This window comes from Bombina bombina, chromosome 1, assembly GCF_027579735.1.
Source record: "Bombina bombina isolate aBomBom1 chromosome 1, aBomBom1.pri, whole genome shotgun sequence".
Taxonomy (NCBI): domain Eukaryota; kingdom Metazoa; phylum Chordata; class Amphibia; order Anura; family Bombinatoridae; genus Bombina; species Bombina bombina.
This window is the reverse complement of record NC_069499.1, coordinates 887,272,054-887,295,599: the sequence shown is the minus strand read 5'-3', so window position 1 is coordinate 887,295,599 and position 23,546 is coordinate 887,272,054. Positions and strand designations below refer to the sequence as shown.

Here is a 23,546-nt window from a genome sequence, read left to right as displayed (position 1 = left end):
TCTTGTAATTAGTGTGTGTGTGTATAAAAGGTCAATGAGTTTCTGGACTCTTGACAGACCCTTGCATCTTTCATCCAGTGCTGCACTGACGATTCATGGGGAAAGCAAACAAATTGTCAAAGGATCTGCGGGAAAAGGTAGTTGAACTGTATAAAACAGGAAAGGGATATAAAAAAGATATCCAAGGAATTGAGTATTCAAATCAGCAGTGTTCAAACTGTAATAAAGAAGTGGAAAATGAGGGGTTCTGTTGAAACCAAACCACGGTCAGATAGACCAACTAAAATTTCAGCCACAACTGCCAGGAAAATTGTTCGGGATGCAAAGACAAACCCACAAATAACTTCAGGTAAAATACAGGACATGGGGTGTGGCTGTTTCAAAATGCACAATAAGGAGGCACTTGAAGAAAGATGGGCTGCATGGTCGAGTCGCCAGAAGAAAGCCATTACTACGCAAATGCCACAAAGTATCCCGCTTACAATACGCCAAACAGCACAGAGACAAGCCTCGAACTTTCTGGCACAAAGTCATTTGGAGTGATGAGACCAAAATTGAGCTTTTTGGCCACAACCATAAACGCTACATTTGGAGAGGAGTCAGCAAGGCCTATGATGAAAGGTACACCATTCCTACTGTGAAACACGAAGGTGGATCGCTGATGTTTTGGGGATGTGTGAGCTACAAAGGCATAGGAAATTTGGTCGGAATTGATGGAAAGATGAATGCAGTATGTTATCAAACATAATGCCTCATTTTCCACTTCTTGATTAGAGTTTGAACACTGCTGATTTGCGTTCTCAATTCCTTGGATATCTTTTTATATCCCTTTCCTGTTTTATACAGTTCAACTACTTTTTTTCCCACAGATCCTTTGACAATTCTTTTTCTTTCCCCCCATGACTCAGAATCCAGAAACGTCAGTGCAGCACTGGATGAAAGATGCAAAGGTCTGTTAGGAGTCCAGAAACTCATTGACCTTTTATACACACACACACTAATTACAAGCAAACAGATCACAGGTGATGATGGTTACCTTTAATAGCCATTCAAACCCCTTTGTGTCAACTTGTGTGCATGTTATCAGGCCAAAATCACCAGGGTATGTAAACTTTTGATCAAGGTCATTTGGGTAGTTTATGTTGTCCTTATGATTTAAAAAGAATAAACACAGTTGACTGATAATAAATGGCTTCAGCCAAACACCAACCGTGAGTGAAAGAAAAGTTTTTGTGTTATCATTCATATTCTCTGAAAAATGGCCAAGAAATCATAAATTCTGCCAGGGTATATAAACTTATGAGCACAACTGTGTGTATATATATATGTATGTGTATATATATATATATATATATAATGTTTCTCCCATTTATGCGCAAATTATCTACCTTGCATATCTTACAGAATTTTGACCAAACGCTCAAGACAGATGTGTTTATTTTATGCACAGGATCGTGCAGAGACCTTCTTGGAATATACATTTTTATGTATATTTTAAAAACAAAACATTCATATTTGCAGACTAATAATCTATATCAATTTCCTAAAAGTGGAAGTTTGCATTATATATGACACACACCGTATAGTAGTGTGAGAAGAACAGATTGTTCAAATTTGTTTTTAAGCGATTTTAAGCAAAATTCTAATGAAAAAAAATACATGCACTAATTGTAGATGACTATCTCTGGAGCAGCAAACATTGCATCTCTCAAGCAAAACACAGCTGGTGATTGGTGGTACTCAGGCCTGCCAGACATGATCTGGTGGTATCCTGCTTGGGATGTATTTTTAAATTGTTAGCACATATAATGTTTGTATTATTGACGCTAGCTACCAATTTAGACTTTTTCATTTTTACACTTGAATGTCCAAATAAATGCTTAAATCTTGAGATGCATTTGTCCAAATCACTTTGCACCTACATACCTTTATTTAGAGGCAGGTTGTAGAATGTATCTTTCATAGATAAGTAAATTGTAAACGCAATTTTTGCTCCATCATTGTTTGGGGGCAAATTAACTCTTAAATGAAAAAAGATGGATTATTTGGGGCAAAAATGGTAGAAAAAGGCTAAATTCTTCTCTAATGTAATTCTTTTGCTAAACGTATTCTAGAAATAGGCTGTTACCTCCTTTAACATTATGATTAAATGACGTGTTTATGGCATTTAGCTTTTTTTTTTTCTTCTTCTTATGACTAACCTTAAAACTGCTGCACTATAATACAACTTATGTACAGCAAAATAATTCATTGCATTAAAAGAATTTCTGTGTTTGTTTTTTAATAGTGTAGATGTTCTTTCCATTACGGTAAAGCTATTTTTTAATCTCAATCTAAAAACACTTAGAACCATTAAAGATTGGTTGTTAAGCAAGTTTCCTAAAACTGTACAAAGAGCACGTGAGCAGAATGGTAAATTGTGAGTACCCTAACGAGTATGTATCATTTGAACATTGCAGAGGAAGGGATCAATCACGAGTGCAAGCTGTGTAACCAGATGTTTGATTCTCCGGCAAAGCTTTTGTGTCACCTGATTGAGCACAGCTTTGAAGGAATGGGAGGAACATTCAAATGCCCGGTTTGTTTTACAGGTAAGAATGAACGACCCTAACATACTCAAATATATAGAACTTGCTTCAGAAATTATTCTCTGGGGAAGTTAAACAAATAAACAAAAACAAAAAACTTGTCATTGCAATACACTGTGCCATTTATATCATATTTTCAGATTAATCTATCACAATTATTAAAGGAAATATGCTTATCTGTATCTTTGTTAAAGGGAAAGTCTACTCCAGAATTGTTATTGTTTAAAGAGATAGATTATCCCTGTATTACCCATTCACAGTTTTGCACAACCAACACTGTTATATTAATATACTTTTTACCTCTGTGATTATCTTGTATCTAAGCATCAACAGACTGCCCCCTTATTTCTGTTCTTTTGACAGACTTTAGATTTTAGCCAATCAGTGCTCTCTCATAAATAACTCTGTGGGCATGAGCACAATGTTATCTATATGACACACATGAACTAATGCCCTATAGCTGTGAAAAAATGTCAAATGCATTAAGATAAGAGACAGCCTTCAAGAGCTTAGAAATTAGCAAATGAGCCTACCTAGGTTTAGCTTTCAACTAAGAATACCAAGTGAACAAAGCCAATTTGATGTTTAAAGTAAATTGGAAGATTAAAATTGCAATCCTTATTTGAATCATGAAAGTTTAATTTTGTATAGACTGTCCCTTTAAAGGAACTTAAAGACTATATAATGTATATCAAATACATCACATTAGTAATTTACATACATATATATATATAATTATTAAAAAGATATATATTAATTGCATTCTCTTACTATGGGGGCAATCACAAGATTTTAAAAACAAATGTAATGATTTTCTGTAGAAAATCACTATTAAAGGGATATGAAACCCAATTTTTTTATTTCATGATTCAGATAGAGCAGGCAATTTTCTAATTTACTCCTATTAACTATTTGTCTTTGTTCTGTTGGTATTCTTTGTTGAATGAGCAGCAATGCACTACTGGTTGCTGACTGAACACATGTGTGAGCCAATGACAATCAGTATATATATATGAAGCTACCAAACATCAGCTAGAACCTAGGTTCTTTGCTGCTCCTGAGCTTTCAGCAAAGAATAACAAGAGAAGGAAGCAAATTAAATAATAGAAGTAAATTGGAAAGTTGTTTAAAATTATATTCTTTATCAGAATCGTGAAAGAACAAATTTGGGTTTCATGTCCCTTTAAGTGTATGCAGATTTTGGCAGATAAAACATTTGAAACATTTTTTTGTGATCAATCCCTATGTATTTATTAACTCCTTTTCAAAACACAGTTAACATTTCCTGCCTGACACACCCCGTTTCTGCTCCAGATGAGGATTCAGCCAGTGATTGGATTATATGCGTGCAAGCTGCTTCTCAGTTTTTCACCAGTTGTATCTTCATCTAAAGTTGCAGGGGTTAATACACATATAGAAATGTGTTTAAAACTAAAAAGCTCTAACAAAGCAGACCATAAAGGGGCATAAAAGTTCACATTTATTATTACTGTATTAAACACATAGTTGAAGTCATCTCTGCAGCAGCAATGCACTTTTAGGAGCTAAAAGAAGTAAACTGATAAAATTGCTTGTTATACCCAGGGCGGACTGAGACCAATCAGGGCCCCGGGCAAAAATTAGGGAAGGGCCCCCACTGTCTCACACTGACCCACATTTATGCAAATACACATTGTAGCCTCCCTGTCCTACCCCCACCAGGTCCCCCAACCTTTAGGGCCAAGACCGCCATTGTCAAGGGTCAGAGACAGGGCCCCCAACCTCCAGGGCCAGACCCTACACTCCATGGCCCTCGCAGCTAAAGACCCCCAACAGGACCCCCCTTTACTCTTGGGTCCCCTGAGAAAAAAAAAACACATCCTGGCTCAGGGCCCCCACTAAACCCACACTAAACTTCTTAGTTACTGATAGGGCAGCTGTCAACCCCAGCTTAAACAGCACACCAGGAACCATGGAGATGACATTTGTGCCCCCTACTTGCTGGGCCCTCGATCAAGGTACTATTTGCCCGGCTGATCAGTCCGCCCCTGGCTCTACCCAAACCATAAAAGCTACATTTTTTTTTTTTTTAAATCAGTTTTTATTGAGGGAAAGAATAAACATGCGGGCACGGACAATTACCCAACAGCATGGTATGCATCACATACATAGCAATTATCAATTACATCGTCATATACGCTGTACAACAGAGAAACAAGAATAGCAGGATACAAGTAGTCTCCAACAATCTTCAGCTCAAAAACTTTTCAATTTTAACATATGCACATTCAATCCTGTATTACTGCTTATCCGAATGTCCATAACCCACACGCCAATAATTCCCTCATTTTATGTGTTGTGGAGAGATTATAACTTCTCCCCTACCTATTTTAAACCAAACTAACCCCCGAAGCCACCCCCCTAGTATTTCCTTTAAACAACATTATTTGTATCCCAACGTGTACAAGATGTTCTCCTGTAGGTAGGTAAATGCTCCATCCCAGGTACCCTGTTGGGCCGGCAACGGATAGGGCAAGAAGAACAAAAGAGAAAAAGGAGAGAGGGGGAGAAGAGAGAGGAGAAAAAAAAAAAAGGGAGGGGGGGGGGGGAGAGAGAAGATGATTAAAAAGCGAGATCATTCCACTCTCCTCTCAGAGAGTCTTCCAGAAAAGTAATAGAGTTATGAAAGGGTAGAAGGACCTGTCTTTGTATCTCTAATTCAAATGTTAGAATCAGTCTGCGCCATTTCCGTAAAAATTACCCTAATCGACTACCCACATCTACTCTAACGTCTATTTGTTCAGTAAATAATTGCGTCCTTAGCATATAAAAGCTACATTTTTACTTTCATGCCCCTTTAAAAAAAAAAATAGCTCCTAGATGTTGCAGCCTGAAGCCACATGGTCATATCAAATGACTGATGTTTTTTATGTGGAAAGCTTGTTTTACCCAAAAAATGAATGTGCTGCGTTTCTACTGCTAGATAACAATTTGAGATTGATTGAATTTCTTCTGAGCAGATACTTCAGAGAAGTGTTCAGATGTCTTGTGTAATTTTGTAGCATTATATAATAACATTGGAAAAAGCATGGGCTTTTTTTTGTCTCCAGCTCTCGTGCACATTGCTCTGTACAAGATATTAGACATTTATGTGACTAAGTATGTTTATGCTTTAAATGCCACGTCTCTGGGCTTTGTGTGTGGGTGTTTTCCCCCCATCAAACAATAAAGTGATCACAGTGAAGCGCATGATAACAGTCGTCACCTGTTGCCTCTTGAGTTTGTTCCCACAATGCAACACAAAGAAGAATTAGTTCATATAAAAGCCCTTTATATGGTATTTTTTTTTTTTTTTTTTAATAAACCTAAACTCGTTTTAATAATAAAACAAAAATCTGCATGAGCTTTTTTTGCATGGGACACTGACAAAGAGAGGAATCTACTCCATAGTAAAAGATTATAACCCAATATAACTGATAACTTCCCCATTATCACCTGTTTTATTTTACCACATTAAACTTAAAAATAAAAAAAATCTTCCAAAGGCTTTCCTTATCTCCATTTGTCCATATTGCAGTATGAGTATCTGCTGACAGAAAAGTATAAACTACACATCCCAGAAGTCCATCTCTCCAGCATCAGTTTTTTTCAAAGTTGTTAAAGGGACACAAAAGGACATTTTTTCTGTATGCTCTAAAATTTTTTGACTGCTTTGCAAAATATCTGTATACGCAATAAACTGTTTAAAAACACTTCAAACTTACTTTATTAGAAGAATCTGTATTGTTTTGCTGTCCTCTGACAAACCCCTTTAAAAAACAAACAAACAAAAAAAAAGAACAATAATTCAAATTTTTAAATAATAAAAATAAAAAGTTATAATAAATCTCCTGCTCTTATCAACCAATCATTGTCCAGCATATTGGAGTGCCAAGGTTCTGTATTCCACGGGAGGCACCCCAGGCTCTCTAGGAAGTAGAAACACAACAATTTTTATAGTTAAAGGGACAATCCAGTCAAAATTTAAATGCACATAGATAAATTACATCTTTGAATAGAAACATATTTGTAATATACATGTATTGGCAAAAAGGCTTCTGGTAAAAGTTATCACTGTTTTAGTATGAACATTTTTCTCTGCACGTGCATGTGAAGCATAGCTAGATATTGTCAGTGCACCAGCATTTTAAATACTGCAACTGCTCAGAACACCAGTGGGGCTTGTATAATGTGAGCCATTAACAAATTGAGTCATTACCAGATGATAAAAGCAACTTAGGCTCTCTGAGCAAGTGCTGTGTTTAAAATGCTGGTGCACGGAGCATACTTAAATACACATTTTAAACAGCTATAGCTTTTATTAGAAGCATTTTTGCTAATGCATGTATATTACAAAAATGCTTCTATACAAAATTGAAATGCATCCATGTGCACTTTAATTTGGGCTGGAATGCCCCTTTAAGTTACAGAAAAAGCAGGCAAAATAAATAAATAAGTGTATTGTAAACTTTTGTAATTTTGCATAATTAATCATTTAACACAACGTTGTTTAATGTCCCTTTATTAATGATTTCTGTGAGTGAACAATGGGCCACATGGCTGCATCACTGTGGCATTTGCTTTTGTATTATGCATGTACCTTAACAACATAAAGGTGTAAATAGTTCTGCATTTTTCTTATGTGGGAAAAAGACACGTTTTTAAAGGTATAGTGTACTGTAAAATTTTCTCCCCATTAAAGTGTTCCCAATTTTACGTGCAGGGGTGTATTAAATTGTTTACAGATAGCTTTTTACCTTTATTTTGTCAGTTGAAATTCTGGTCTAATGCTGTTTTTTTTTTTATTATTTTATTTAGTTTTTGTACAGGCCAATAAGCTACAGCAACACATTTTTGCTGTTCACGGACAAGAGGACAAAATCTATGACTGCTCTCAATGCCCACAGAAGTTCTTCTTCCAGACAGAACTACAGGTGAGTGTGATGATTTTACACTGAGATTTCAACTGTTCTGTTGTTTTGTCATAACATCTCCAGCTAATAGCTTTTAATGAGGTCTGAGACTATATCCCAAGCAGAGGAGACAGCTGGAAAAGATGACCACAAAATCCATCCCACTTATTTAAAAAATATAAAAATAAGTACAACTTTGTATGTATGGAATAAAAGCATGGGCAGTAATATATGTGTCTTTTTGGTGTGAGATCTTAAAGGGACATGAGACCCACATTTTTTCTTTCATGATTTAGAAAGAGAATGCAATTTTAAACATCTTTCTAATTTACTTCTATTATCTAATTTGTTTTATTCTCTTGATATTCTTTGCTGAAAAGCATATCTAGATATGCTCAGCAGCTGCTGATTGGTTGCTGCTCATAGAAGCCTCATGTGATTGGCTCACCATGTGCATTGCTTTTTCTTCAACTAAGGATATCTAAAAAAATGAAGCAAAATAAATAATAAAAGTAAATTGTAATGTTGTTTAAATTTCTATTCTCTATCTTAATCATGAAAGAAAGATTTTGGGTTTAGTGGCCCTTTAACACTATTGACTAAGAATTTCGAACAAAATTATTTTTCATATCCTCTTTATTATTTAGAAAAATACACAAATGAATTAAGATCTTGTTCTTTAAATGAAAATAACAGTGAAACAATAAGATGCCCTTAAGGCATCAGATAATGTTATTATTCCACAAGTTCTTACCACTATGTGTTATAGCTACAACGGAGTTGTGAAATCCCTCAGGAGTTGCAATTCATTGGTTCTCATGAGCAGGACACGACCAGTTATCCAATCTGGCTGTTATTTTACCTGCTTTTGGGGTTAAACACATAGGTCTAGTTTCCATTGATGTTGCAAACTAGTGGTAACATATCTCCATAGGCTTTAATTGAGATACCTTGCCATCAGCAATATAAATGAGGCCATAGTTAGACAATCATGTGTATACCAATAAAATGATCTGTTTATTAAAGCATTTCATTATGGCTTTAGCATATAAGGAGAAATACACTATAACCACTAATTCACAGAGCAAGATATTCACTGTCATTGTGGAAGGAATGAGATGTGTCATATGAGGTTTCACCACCTTCTTCGTTTGTGTCGGTCCTTAACGAAATTTGTAAAAAAAAAAAAAGTGCAAAATAGCCCAGCACTGTCTGCAAGAAAGGGGGTGCACGCTCCGGGGGTCCTGCCTATACCCCTAAAACCGAGATAAATGTCCAAAAAGGAGCAGTATCACCAACAAAGCGATTCAATACTTATTTATTGGGACATCATACAAAGACACACAACGTTTCGGTCTAACTGACCTTAATCATGTGGTATGATTAAGGTCAGTTAGACCGAAACGTTGTGCGTCTTTGTATGATGTCCCAATAAATACGAATTGAATGCTTTGTTGGTGATGCTGCTCCTTTTTGGACATTTTATCTCGGTCCTTAAAGGGACATAAAACCCAATTATTATTTTTTTCATTCACATTTAATATACAGTTTTAAACAACTCTCCAATTTACTTATTTAATTTGCTTTATTCCCTTGATATCCTTTGTTGAAAAGTATATCTAGGTAGACTTAGGAGCTGGGAGTTAGCTGCTGATTAGTGGCTGCACATATTTGCCTCTTATCATTGGCTTACCAATGTGCTTATCTAGCTCCCAGTTGTGCATTGCTGCTCCATTAACAAAGGACACTAAGCAAATAAAGCAAATCTGATAATAGAAGTAGATTGGAAAGTTGTTTAAAATAGTATGTTCTGTTCTGAAAAAAATTGGGTTTTATGTCCCTTTAAAGGGACGCAGAAGTCAAAATCAAATTTTCATTATTCAGATAGTGTGTATATTTTTAAATATGGTTTCAATTTACTTCTATTACCAAAACGTTCCTATTTCCATGAGTGTATACTGAAGTAGCGTCAGGAGTGTTCATGTGTCCTGATCACTATATGGCAATAGTGTTTGTGACAATGTTATACGAGCACCATGTAGAGGAGCTTTAGGTTCAGCAGGCATCTGGAATGACAACTGGGAATACACAGCTCAAAGATATCTGCACACACTGCATTGATGCCTCCTGTCCAAAGATTAATACATTTATAGTTTGTTTTCAGTCTTGTTTATTAAACAGTGCTTCTAGTTATACAGCTTAGTATACCATTGTATTTTACAAAGCTACGGGGCCCTTTACAGGTTGCACATATTTTTGCCACATAACTCTTAAGATATGTGTGCACTCCTGAGCTTCACACATTATGCTGTCATGCAAAGGGACCACAATTCAACAAATGTGATAACAGAATAAATTTAATGTTTTTTTTTAACCTACAAAATTAAAAAATACAATTTTCAAGTGGAGTTTATATTTCCCTCTAGCTGAGGCTCACAGAAGTCCTGAATGATAGCAGAAAGCTAGCTTTGAAACATACTATCTGAACATCTTAATAATCACAGAAGCCAGTAAGCACAGTGGTCAATTAATGGAGTAGTATTTCAAAGGGGCAGATGGATTTTGAACTCTGAGAAATAACATTAGAGACAGCCATTGACAAGTGATGTTTTGAATGCAAAGTTCAAGGTAAGGAGACATTTGTTGGACAATATTTCAAATATACAGGAAATCTCTTGATGAGAAGAAAAGATAGAATTATCTAAAGAATGGATGACTTATGTAGGAGAATGTGATTGATGACTCATATTGTACAAAATTCGCAGGCCTTTATAACCAGTGCAGTTACATTTCTTGGAGTCGTGGAACTGATATACGCCAAAACAAAGAAAATGCGGCTCTAATACAATAAAAGCAGCAGTTTATTCCAATATCTGTCACTTGTGTAGCAACTACAGTGACAGATTCTTACGAGTTTTAAATGACATTAAACTCAATATGAAATTCCCCATAAAATGATTAATTGCTTACACAGAGTAATAAAAAATGCAGTGTACATTGTTTTTACACTGTTTTTCCTGTAATTTACCTCTGTAAATTATTTTAAACTCCATCCACAGGCGCTTGAGTTAATCTCTTTATTGTTCAATTTGCTGCAGTTTGTTCGATCTGTTCTTTGTGTTGGACGTATCAAACAGCAATACACCTGCACTGCTTAGAGCAGTAAAGATACACATTTAGATGTGTTTTTTGATTGTTCACAACATAGGAGACCAGGTGCACGTCAAGAGTGTGTTTAAAGGGACATTGTAGTGCAAAAATGCTTCCTATAGGTACTTTACCTATGTGTTTAACCATTTTACAAGAATTAAACACCTAAGAGTTCCGAACATTAGTGTAAAAAATTGCATGCTCAAACTAAATTAGAGCATGCAATTTCTCATGACAGTGGCCCTTTAACTGGATATGTAACCCACAGGTGTAGTAGCCTTATGTAAGAAAGTCCTTAAGTTAGTATGTCTAGGGGGGCGATTTATCAAGCTGAGGCGGACAGGGGCACACGCTGAATTCCCCTTGTGGAATTCAGCATTGCACACAACCGCTATTTTGCGCTTGCATGCAATCCCACCCCCTGCCCGCACACAGCCAATCACGAGCAGGCAGGAGCTGTCAATCTTCCCGTGCGGACTAGACCGTGGAGATTAAATTTCGCCACTATAGAAGATTAGGGAAGCAGCGGTCTGATGACCGCTGCTTGTTAAATACGGCGTGCAGTTTCTCTGGTGAGAACCTGCAGCCGTATTGGGTCGAAAGGCTTGCAAAGCCTTTGATAAATCGACCCCTATGTGATGCATACAATATGTGAGCTGTGTTTGTTTATTTGTACAAAGGTAAAATTGGCACTGCTTTGTTATGTCTTGTTTGATTAACTGAATGCTGTGAACCAAAAAAAAAGAGGGAAAATTGAACTCATAATAAAAAAGCACCAAGCAGTTGCTTATACTTAATAGAAATCATTGCAAGATGTGTTATTCATCTATTTATTTTTTAAATATTTTTTATTAACTTTTTTTGAAACAATGAGAAATACAATACAACAAAAACATTAGATCATAAAGAACACAGTCATCTTTGTCCTACATACCAAACAATCCTGTTGTGATCCATCATCATATGATCCATAAAGTAAGATACATCAGTTACTTATAATCAGCAGTAGCCAATAATCATCTAAGTCAATGGTTGGTACATTTTATAAATCTAACTATTATTCATCTATTTAAATGGATTTAACCTTTTTATTTCTTTTTTTTTTTTAACTTAATGTTTGCATTGTCCATTATTTCCTGTCAGAGCTCTACAATGAGGCTGTGGTCTGTACAGGAAGGGTAATCTAGCTTGATGGCATACATCTTCTAGAGTAACACAAGCTGGGTTACTATTCAGATAAGGCTAGAGAGACAATAAGTCTGTTTTATTCATGCTCAGAAGAGGCAGAATGCAACTTAAAGGGACATGAAACACATTTTTTCTTTTATGATTCAGACAGACCATGTGATTTTAAACAACTTTTCAATTGAATTATATTATCAATGTGTTTCGTTCTCTTTGTATATTTTGATGAAGGAGCAGCAATGCACTACAGGGAGCTTGCTGAACACATCTGGTGAACCAATGAAATGAGGCATTTATTTGCAGCTACCAATCAGCAGCTTGCTCACAGTAATGCATTGCTACTCCTGAGCCTCCTTAGGTTTTCAAATGTCAAAAACCAAAAAAACTTTGTGAAGAATAGAAAAAAGACATATGCAAATGAGCTACTACCCTGATCAAGCAATCACTGGGTAGAATATAGCTGTGTTAGGATTGTGTAATCTGTTCTTAAAAACACACAATTTTCAAAGTTAAATTAGAGAAAATAAATTTAATAAATGAAGAAAGAATAGTGCAAAGTAGGTATTTGCATTATTTTAGCGGTCGTTAAATGCCAAAAATGTCCATGGTCTCCGTGCCGAAATGAACATATTGCAGATTGTAGCCTTTTCTGACTCTTTTCAATAATGAATGGCAAAGTAATATCAAGTGTAAAGCTTATTTTTAGTGTGCGTCATTTATATATATATATATATATATATATATATATATATATATATATATATATATATATATATATATGTATAAAACTAAGCAGACTTTTTATATTACATATGATTCTAAGTGTTCCATGTTTCTTTAACTTATTCCAACACCGCAGCTCCATCTCTCTATTTTTTTTTTTCTTTAACCCTTTAATGACCACAGCACTTTTCCATTTTCTGTCCATTTGGGACCAAAGCTATTTTTACATTTTTGTGGTCTTTGTGTTTAGCTGTAATTTTCCTCTTACTCATTTACTGTACCCACACATATTATATATCGTTTTTCTCGCCATTAAATGGACTTTCCAAAGATACCATTATTTCTCTTGTAAGGTGTATCCAGTCCACGGATCATCCATTACTTGTGGGATATTCTCATTCCCAACAGGAAGTTGCAAGAGGACACCCACAGCAGAGCTGTAATATAGCTCCTCCCCTAACTGTCATAGCCAGTCATTCTCTTGCAAGTCTCAACAAGCTAGGTCGTTGTAGGAGAGAGTGGTTAAATATAGTTAGTTTATTTTCTTCAATCAAAAGTTTGTTATTTTTAAATAGTACCGGTGTTGTGCTATTTTATCTCAGGCAGTAAATAGAAGAAGAATCTGCCTGAGGTTTCTATGATCTTAGCAGGTTGTAACTAAGATCCATTGCTATTCTCACATATGTCTGAGGGGATTACACAGATGAGGTAACTTCAGCGAGAGAATGGCGTGCAGTTTATTCTGCTATCAGGTATGTGCAGTTATAATTTTTTCTAGAGATGGAAAACACTAGAAAATGCTGCTGATACCGGATTAATGTAAGTTAAGCCTGAATACAGTGATTTAATAACGACTGGTATCATGCTTACTCCCAGGGGTAATACCCTTATGATATTGCAATATAAAACGTTTGCTGGCATGTTTAATCGTTTTTATATATGCTTTGGTGATAAAACTTTATTGGGGCCTAGTTTTTTCCACATGGCTGGCTTATATTTTGACTAGAAACAATTTCCACTGTTGTAGTATAAAAGTTACAGTTGGTGCAGTTAAAATTACAAACTGTGACATCCAGCTTCCCTCAAAGGCCCTCTGAATGCTATAGGACATCTCTAAAGGGCCCAAAGGCTTTCCAAAGTCGTTTATTGGGGAAGGTAGGGCCACAGCTTGCTGTGGCAGTTGGTTGTGACTGTTAAAAAATGTCTATTTCATTTTTTTGATCCGTTTTTTGAACTAAGGGGTTAATCATCCATTTGCAAGTTGGTGCAATCCTCTGTTAGCCTATTATACACACTGTAAAAATTTCGTTTGATTTACTGCATTTTTTCACTGTTTTTCAAATTCTGACAAAATTTGTTTCTCTTAAAGGCACAGTACCATTTTTTATATTTGCTTGTTAACTTGATTTAAAGTGTTTTCCAAGCTTGCTAGTCTCATTGCTATTCTGTATAAACATGTCTGACATAGAAGAAACTCCTTGTTTATTATGTTTAAAAGCCATGGTGGAACCCCCTCTTAGAATGTGTACCAAATGTACTGATTTCATTTTATGCAATAAAGATCATTTTCTGTCTTTAAAAAATTTATCACCAGAGGAATATGACGAGGGGGGAAGTTATGCCGACTAACTTTCCCCACGTGTCAGACCCTTTGACTCCCGCTTAAGGGACTCACGCTCAAATGGCGCCAAGTACATCTAAGGCGCCCATAGCGTTTACTTTACAAGACATGGCGGCAGTCATGGATAATACACTGTCAGCGGTATTAGCCAGACTACCTGAACTTAGAGGTAAGCGAGATAGCTCTGGGGTGAGACAAAATGCAGAGCATACTGACGCTTTAAGAACCATGTCTGATACTGCCTCACAATATGCAGAAGCTGAGGAAAGAGAGCTTCAGTCAGTGGGTGATGTTAATGACTCAGGAAAGATACCTGATTCTAATATTTCTACATTTAAATTTAAGCTTGAACAACTCCGCGTGTTGCTTAGGGAGGTTTTAGCTGCTCTTAATGACTGTGATACCATTGCAGTGCCAGAGAAATTGTGTAGACTGGATAAATACTTTGCAGTGCAAAGTGTACTGATGTTTTTCCAAATACCTAAAAGGTTTACAGAAATTATTAATAAGGAATGGGATAGACCAGGTGTGCCGTTCTCTTCCCCTCCTATTTTTAGAAAAATGTTTCCAATAGACGCCACCATACGGGACTTATGGCAGTCAGTCCCTAAGGTGGAGGGAGCAGTTTCTACTCTAGTAAAGCGTACTACTATCCCTGTCGAGGACAGTTTTTTTTTTTTAGATCCAATGGATAAAAAATTAGAGGTTACCTTAAGAAAATATTTATTCAACAAGGTTTTATCCTACAGCCCCTTGCATGCATTGCCCCTGTCACTGCTGCTGCGGCGTACTGGTTTGAGTCTCTGGAAGAGGCTTTACAGGTAGCGACTCCATTGGATGACATACTTGGCAAACTTAGAGCACTTAATTTAGCCAATTCTTTTATTCTGATGCCATTGTTCATTTGACTAAACTAACGGCTAAGAATTCTGGTTTTGCTATACAGGCGCGCAGAGCGCTATGGCTTAGATCATGGTCAGCTGACGTGACTTCAAAATCTAAGCTACTTAACATTCCCTTCAAGGGGCAGACCCTATTCGGGCCTGTTTGAAGGAGATTATTGCTGATATCACTGGAGGAAAAGGTCATGCCCTTCCTCAGGACAGGTCCAAATCTAGGGCCAAACAGTCTAATTTTCGTGCCTTTCAAAACTTCAAGGCAGGTGCGGCACCAACTTCCTCTAATGCTAAACAAGAGGGAACTTTTGCTCAATCCAAGACGGTCTGGAGACCAAACCTGACCTGGAAAAAAGGTAAGCAGGTAAAAAAGCCTGCTGCTGCCTCTAAGACAGCATGAAGGAACGGCCCCCTATCCGGGAACGGATCTAGTAGGGGGCAGACTTTCACTTTTTGCCCAGGCGTGGGCAAGAGATGTTCAGGATCCCTGGACGTTGGAAATTATATCCCAGGGATATCTTCTGGACTTCAAAGCTTCCCCCCCAAAAGGGAGATTTCACCTTTCACAATTATCTGCACACCAGATAAAGAGAGAGGCATTCTTACACTGTGTACGAGACCTCCTAGTTATGGGAGTGATCCATCCAGTTCCAAAGGAGGAACAGGGACAGGGTTTTTACTCAAATCTGTTTGTGGTTCCCAAAAAAGAGGGAACCTTCAGACCAATTTTGGATCTAAAGATCTTAAACAAATTCCTCAAAGTTCCGTCGTTCAAGATGGAAACTATTCGTACCATCCTACCACTGATCCAGGAGGGTCAATATATGACTACAGTGGATCTAAAGGATGCTTATTTTCACATTCCGATACACAAAGATCATCATCGGTTTCTCAGGTTTGCCTTTCAAGACAGGCATTACCAGTTGTAGCTCTTCCCTTGGGATTAGCTATAGCCCCAAGAATCTTTACAAAGGTTCTAGGGTCGCTTATGGCGGTCCTAAGGCCGCGGGGCATAGCAGTAGCCCCTTATTTAGACGACATCCTGATACAGGCGTCAAACTTCCAAATTGCCAAGTCTCATACGGACGTAGTACTGGCATTTCTGTGGTCGCATGGGTGGAAAGTGAACGAGGAAAAGAGTTCTCTATCCCCACTCACAAGAGTTTCCTTTCTAGGGACTCTGATAGATTCTGTAGAAATGAAAATTCACCTGACGGAGTCCAGGTTATCAAAGCTTCTAAATTCCTGCCGGGTTCTTCATTCCATTCCGCGCCCTTTGGTGGTTCAGTGTATGGAAGTAATCGGCTTAATGGTAGCGGCAATGAACATAGTGCCGTTTGCACGCTTACATCTCAGACCGCTGCAACTATGCATGCTCAGTCAGTGGAACGGGGATTACACAGATTTGTCCCCTCAACTGAATCTGGACCAAGAGACCAGGGATTCTCTTCTCTGGTGGCTATCTCGGGTCCATCTGTCCAAAGGTATGACCTTTCGCAGGCCAGATTGGACAATTGTTACGACAGATGCCAGCCTTCTAGGTTGGGGTGCAGTCTGGAATTCCCTGAAGGCTCAGGGATCGTGGACTCAGGAGGAGTCTCTCCTTCCATTAAATATTCTGGAACTAAGAGCGATATTCAAGGCTCTTCAGGCTTGGCCTCAGTTAGCAACTCTGAGGTACATCAGATTTCAGTCGGACAACATCACGACTGTAGCTTACATCAACCATCAAGGGGGAACGAGAAGTTCCCTAGAGATGTTAGAAGTTTCAAAAATAATTCGCTGGGCAGAGATTCACTCTTGCCACCTATTAGCTATCCATATCCCAGGTGTAGAGCACTGGGAGGCGGATTTTCTAAGTCGTCAGACTTTTCATCCGGGAGAGTGGGAACTCCATCCGGAGGTATTTGCACAACTGATTCATCGTTGGGGCAAACCAGAACTGGATCTCATGGCGTCTCGCCAGAACGCCAAGCTTCCGTGGTACGGATCCAGGTCCAGGGATCCCAAGGCGACACTGATAGATGTTCTAGCAGCGCCCTGGTCTTTCAACCTGGCTTATGTGTTTCCACCGTTTCCTCTGCTCCCTCGACTGATTGCCAAGATCAAGGAGAGAGCATCAGTGATTCTGATAGCACCTGCGTGGCCACGCAGGACCTGGTATGCAGATCTAGTGGACATGTCATCCTTTCCACCATGGTATCTGCCTCTGAAACAGGACCTTCTACTTCAGGGTCCTTTCAACCATCCAAATCTAATTTCTCTGAGGCTGACTGCCTGGAGATTGAACGCTTGATTTTATCAAAGCGTGGCTTCTCCGAGTCAGTTATTGATACCTTAAGACAGGCACGAAAGCCTGTCACCAGGAAAATTTACCATAAGGTATGGCGTAGATATCTTTATTGGTGTGAATCCAAGGGTTACTCATGGAGTAAGGTCAGGATTTCTAGGATATTATCTTTTCTCCAAGAAGGTTTGGAAAAAGGATTGTCAGCTAATTAAGCGTCTGGCAGATGTTCCAGACGTTCAGGCATTTTGTCAGGCTTTAGTTAGAATCAAGCCTGTGTTTAAACCTGTTGCTCCACCATGGAGCTTAAACTTGGTTCTTAAGGTTCTTCAAGGAGTTCCGTTTGAACCTCTTCATTCCATAGATCAAGCTTTTATCTTGGAAAGTTCTTTTTTTGGTAGCTATTTCCTCCGCTCGTAGAGTCTGAGCTATCTGCCTTACAATGTGATTCTCCTTATCTGATTTTTCATACGGATAAGGTAGTCCTGCGTACCAAACCTGGGTTCTTACATAAGGTGGTATCTAACAAGAATATCAATCAAGAGATTGTTGTTCCATCCTTGTGTTACACAATCTGGACGTGGTCCGTGCTTTAAAGTTTTACTTACAAGCTACTAAAGATTTTCGTCAAACATCTGCTTTGTTTGTTGTCTACTCTGGACAGAGGAGAGGTCAAAAGGCTTCGGCAACCTCTTTTTCTTTTTGACTAAGAAGCTTAATCCGCTTAGCCTATGAGATTGCTGGACAGCAGCCTCCTGAAAGGATTACAGCTCATTCCACTAGAGCTGTGGCTTCCACTTGGGCCTTTAAAAATGAGGCTTCTTTTGATCAGATTTGCAAGGCGAAGACTTGGTCTTCGCTTCATATTTTTTCAAAATTTTAAAAATTTGATACTTTTGCTTCTTCAGAGGCTGTATTTGGGAGAGAGGTTTTACGGGCAGTGGTTCCTTCCATTTAAGTTCCTGCCTTGTCCCTCCCTTCATCCGTGTACTTTAGCTTTGGTATTGGTATCCCACAAGTAATGGATGATCCGTGGACTGGATACACCTTACAAGAGAAAACACAATTTATGCTTACCTGATAAATTTATTTCTCTTGTGGTGTATCCAGTCCACGGCCCGCCCTGTCATTTTAAGGCAGGTAATTTTTAAATTTAAACTACAGTAACCACTGCACCCTATGGTTCCTCCTTTCTCGGCTTGTTTTCGGTCGAATGACTGGCTATGACAGTTAGGGGAGGAGCTATATTACAGCTCTGCTGTGGGTGTCCTCTTGCAACTTCCTGTTGGGAATGAGAATATCCCACAAGTAATGGATGATCCGTGGACTGGATACACCACAAGAGAAATAAATTTATCAGGTAAGCATAAATTGTGTTTTTCATCATATCTTATAATTTACTATAAAAAAATTATAAAATATGAGAAAAAAATGGAAAAAAACACACTTTTTCTAACTTTGACCCCCAAAATCTGTTACACATCTACAACCACCAAAAAACACCAATGCTAAATAGTTTCTAAATTTTGTCCTGAGTTTAGAAATACCCAATGTTTACATGTTCTTTCCTTTTTTTGCAAGTTATAGGGGCAATAAATACAAGTAGCACTTTGCTATTTCCAAACCACTTTTTTTCAAATTAGCGCTAGTTACATTGGAACACTAATATCTTTCAGGAATCCCTGAATATCCCTTGACATGTATATATTTTTTTTTTAGAAGACAACCCAAAGTATTGATCTAGGCCAATTTTGGTATATTTTCATGCCACCATTTTCACCGCCAAATGCGATCAAATACAAAAAATCGTTCACTTTTTCACAAATTTTTTCACAAACTTTTGGTTTCTAACTGAAATTATTTACAAACAGCTTGTGCAATTATGGCATAAATGATTGTAAATTTTTATTTGGGATCCCCTTTGTTCAGAAATAGCAGACATATATGGCTTTGGCGTTGCTTTTTGGTAATTAGAAGGCTGCTAAATGCCACTGTGCACCACACATGTATTATGCCCAGCAGTAAAGGGGTTAATTAGGGAGCATGTAGGGAGCTTTTTGGGGTAATTTTAGCTTTAGTGTAGTGTAGTAGACAACCCCAAGTAATGATCTATGCCCATTTTGGTATATTTCATGCCACCATTTCACCGCCAATTGCGATCAAATTAAAAAAAAAGTTAAATTTTTCACAATTTTAGGTTTCTCACTGAAATCATTTACAAACAGCTTGTGCAATTATGGCACAAATTGTTGTAAATGCTTCTCTGGGATCCCCTTTGTTCAGAAATAGCAGACATATATGGCTTTGGCATTGCTTTTTGGTACTTAGAAGGCTGCTAAATGCCGCTGCGCATCACACGTGTATTATGGCTAGCAGTGAAGGGGTTAATTAGGTAGCTTGTAGGGAGCTTGCAGGGTTAATTTTAGCTTTAGTGTAGAGCTCAGCCTCCCACCTGAAATATCAGACCCCCCTGATCCCTCCCAAACAGCTCCCTTCCCTCCCCCACCCCACAATTGTCCCCGCCATCTTAAGTACAGGCAGCAACTCTGCCAGTACTAAAATAAAATATATATTTAGGCGTTTTGGGGGGTTTTTAAGCATATTTACATATGCTGCTGTGTAGGAAGCCCCCCTTAGCCCCCCAACCTGACTGATCCCCCACCAAACAGCTCTCTAACCCTCCCCCTCTGCCTTAATGGCCGCCATTTTGGGTACTGGCAGCTGTCTGCCAGTACCCAGTTTAGAATAAAATAATTGCTTTTTTATTTTTTCCCCATTTTCTGTAGTGTAGCTCCCCCCCCCCCACCAAAGAACAAACCCCCACCCCCCTCCTAGATACCTTTGATTGTTATTTTTTTTTTAAATATACACTTTTTTTCTGACACTTTTAGTGCTGTCTTTCTTGTAGTGTAGCGGTTCCCACCCGCTCCCGCCCCGTGCACGCGGCCCGCCCGCCGTGAACGCGTGCGCGCCCCCATCGGCCCCCGCTCCCGATCCCAGCCCCCCCTCTACATACCCGGCCCATCGATGGCCGCCCACCCGCCTCCCATGTCGGCTCCCACCCACCAACGATACCGGCCATCGATGTCCGGTGCAGAGAGGGCCACAGAGTGGCTCTCTCTGCATCGGATGGGGCCATCTACAGTTATTGCAGGATGCCTCCATATCGAGGCATCACTGCAATAACCGGAAAGCATCTGGAAGCGAGCAGGATCGCTTCCAGCTGCTTTCCACACCGAGGACGTGCAGGGTACGTCCTCAGGTGTTAACTGCCTTTTTTTGAGGACGTACCCTGCACGTCCTCGGTCGTTAAGGGGTTAATAACTGAGCAAGAACCATTTAAACACAACTTATTTTATACGACCCTTTTATTTTTGCAATTAAACTTTTTAAACTTGGTGGAGTGCCTTTAATTTGGTAAAATCTATCTTTGGTGTGTGCCCTCCTGGGTATAAAATAAATAATTAGCATAATGGAGAACACTGGCCTTTGGTACTGAAATGTATTATAGCCTATAATACAGTATATTAGGATGCCATTTTTAATTGTATAAAAAATGCAGAAGGGTTTTAAGTATATTGGGCTATAGCTTTATAAAATGTGTTTATTTTTTAAAAGGACATTTTTTTATATATATATTTTTTTAAGGAAGGTCAAAATGTCAAAATCTGAGTTTTTATAACTACTCTACATGATATAGGTTGTGGCTGAAGTGATTATCAAAGTACATATTGCATAAATGTGATATATTTCTTGCAGAAAGGAGAACATCCAGATGTGGGAAGCTGTCTATTACTGGTGGTACCTAAAACCTATAACTGGCCGTACAGGCATTATATTCCTTTAAAATGATACGTTTTTATGTTGGCTTTGTAGGATTGCAATAAAACACTGCAAGGTACAGTAAACACCTTGTAACTACAGGACCTTTATGTTGTGTTGCTAAAGAATACCATATCAGCCACATCTAAAATGTTTTCTAAATTAACATTGTTTGCTGCATTTGTTTTTCAACACCAAACTTCATCAACAATTTGTCTCATTTGGAGGAGCCAATCTAATTATTAGTCAGCAGATTAACTTTTCAGAGCTAAATTCCATGTAAAGGACCAAAATAAATAATGAAAGTATATTACAAAGTTGTTTCCATAACTAACTAAGCCTTTTTATTTTTTAATCTCAAGGTGTTTATTACTGTCCCTTTAAAGGAATTTTAGAGTGCTGCAGATTTTGTCAGATAAGTTAATTCCATGCTAAGGTTGTGAAACACACAAAGTTCAGCCCAGATACCTAATATAATTATATTGTTCTCCAGCTGCTTCTCAGATGAGTCCTGGGTCCTTGCGTAGATATAGCCCTTCTATATTATTATTTATTATTATTATTATTATTCTTTATTTATAAGCGCAGACCAGATTCCGCAGCGCTGCCCATGGGTACAAGGATAACAGTACAATGGAGAAACAATACGATAAAAGACAAATACAGGGGGAATTGAGGGCCCTATTCCAGTGGGAACTTACAATCTAGATGGGTAGGAGGATTGAAAACAGAATAATCACAATATGTATTTTAAGCTAAGAGTTGTATTTTTTTTTCCTTTTTTGTGGAACGAGCACTGCCTTCTGTATCTGTTCCCAGTTCCTTAAATTGATCCCCTGAGGTCTGGTAATGCATTTTTGTTTTATCAGCTGACAACATCTGGAGAGCAGGTACCTTTTAGAACGAGATCAGGTCATGGTAAATGGGTCGTGCATCAGCCCAATTCAGAACAGCCTCTGTGATTGGTTCACCTCACATGCTTACTTGACCTCATTTGGTGCTAATCTGTGTGAGTGAGCCCCTTGCTACTGACTCTCATAGGAGATTAGGCATTGTGCTGCACCCACTCAACTGGAATCCTGTACCACACAAAGACAGACAGGCTCTCTTCATACACATGGTATTCAAATCATAGTGAATTATCATATTTTAAACTCTGCATTGCATCCTATGTTTTGATACGTGCACATTTCTCATCTGCTTAGTCCTTACAGTATAGTCTCATGAGAAAACCTGTGTGCTTATTTTCATAATTTATTTATGCTGTCGATCTGAAGTGCATTTAGTTCTGCAGCATCTATAAATGATACCTGTATCATAATACCTGCAAAAAAATACAATGTTAGTGAGATCATTTTCCAAAAAATATCACTTGCATGTATTAGTCATGTTTTAGGTATTTGCTAAACTAATTCCTTCTCTAATAAGGTGGTGAAAGGCTGGCAGTGTATCATTCCTTTTCATCGAGAGCACATTCTAAATCGTGGTGCTAGGGCAGATGAGATGAAGTAAAAATTGCCTGAGGTGTCTGCAATCTGTTGCTAGCTCCTGGGCACTCATAGGGTTTAACAGTGCATCTATTTCCTCTTCTTTAATAGCAGAATATTATTTCATTGCCTCAGTCTATTAGAATTTGAATTCATAGTGACACAGGTGGATTTGGAACGCTGGTGTTATATTTCCTGTTGAAAATAATGCGACTGTATAAGCTTTTAAATATTGAAAATGTAATGTCATTTTATCATCATATCTTATACTGCTTTAATTAAATTGTCTTATAGTTTAAAGGGATACTAAACCCAAATTCTTTTTAATGATTCAGATAGAGCATGCAATTTTAAGCAACTTTCTAATTTACTCTTATTATCAAATTTTCATTGTTCTCTTGCTATCTTTATTTAAAAAGTAGGATTGTACGCTTAAGAGCCTAGCCATTTTGGGTTCAGAACATGGGTTTTGCTTGCTTATTGGGTTTGCTAAATGTAGCCACCAATAACCAAGCTCTATCTAGGGTGCTGAACCTAAAATGGGCTGGCCTCCTAAGCTTTACATTCCTGGTTTTTGAAATAAAGATAGCTAGCGAAACAAAAAAATAATAATTATAGGAGTAAATTAGAAAGTGCGTAAAATTGCATGCTCTATCTAAGTCATGAAAGAAAAAAATTGAGTTTAGTATCCCTTTAACATATCAGTACTTTACTTGATATTTTTTAGGAAGTGGAATATTTGTCACATTATTCTGTACTTACAAATACAAGAGGTAGGTGCTTTCCAGTCAGGGGCAATGCATGGAGATTATATATATAATCTGGACAAGTAATAAGCATTCACTGGATATAAGCA

The 23,546-nt window shown here is 37.9% G+C and overlaps 1 protein-coding gene across 2 annotated transcripts in view; it reads left to right on the top strand.

Annotated features, from left to right (window-relative positions):
- ZNF423 (zinc finger protein 423) overlaps nucleotides 1-23,546 on the top strand; it is a 465,949-nt gene that overhangs the window by 409,730 nt on the left and 32,673 nt on the right. For both annotated transcript variants that reach the window (XM_053699543.1, XM_053699542.1), the window contains exons 6-7: nucleotides 2,460-2,591; nucleotides 7,425-7,540. In XM_053699543.1, coding sequence (XP_053555518.1) covers nucleotides 2,460-2,591; nucleotides 7,425-7,540 — 248 coding nt within the window. The remainder of the gene's footprint in view (nucleotides 1-2,459; nucleotides 2,592-7,424; nucleotides 7,541-23,546) is intronic.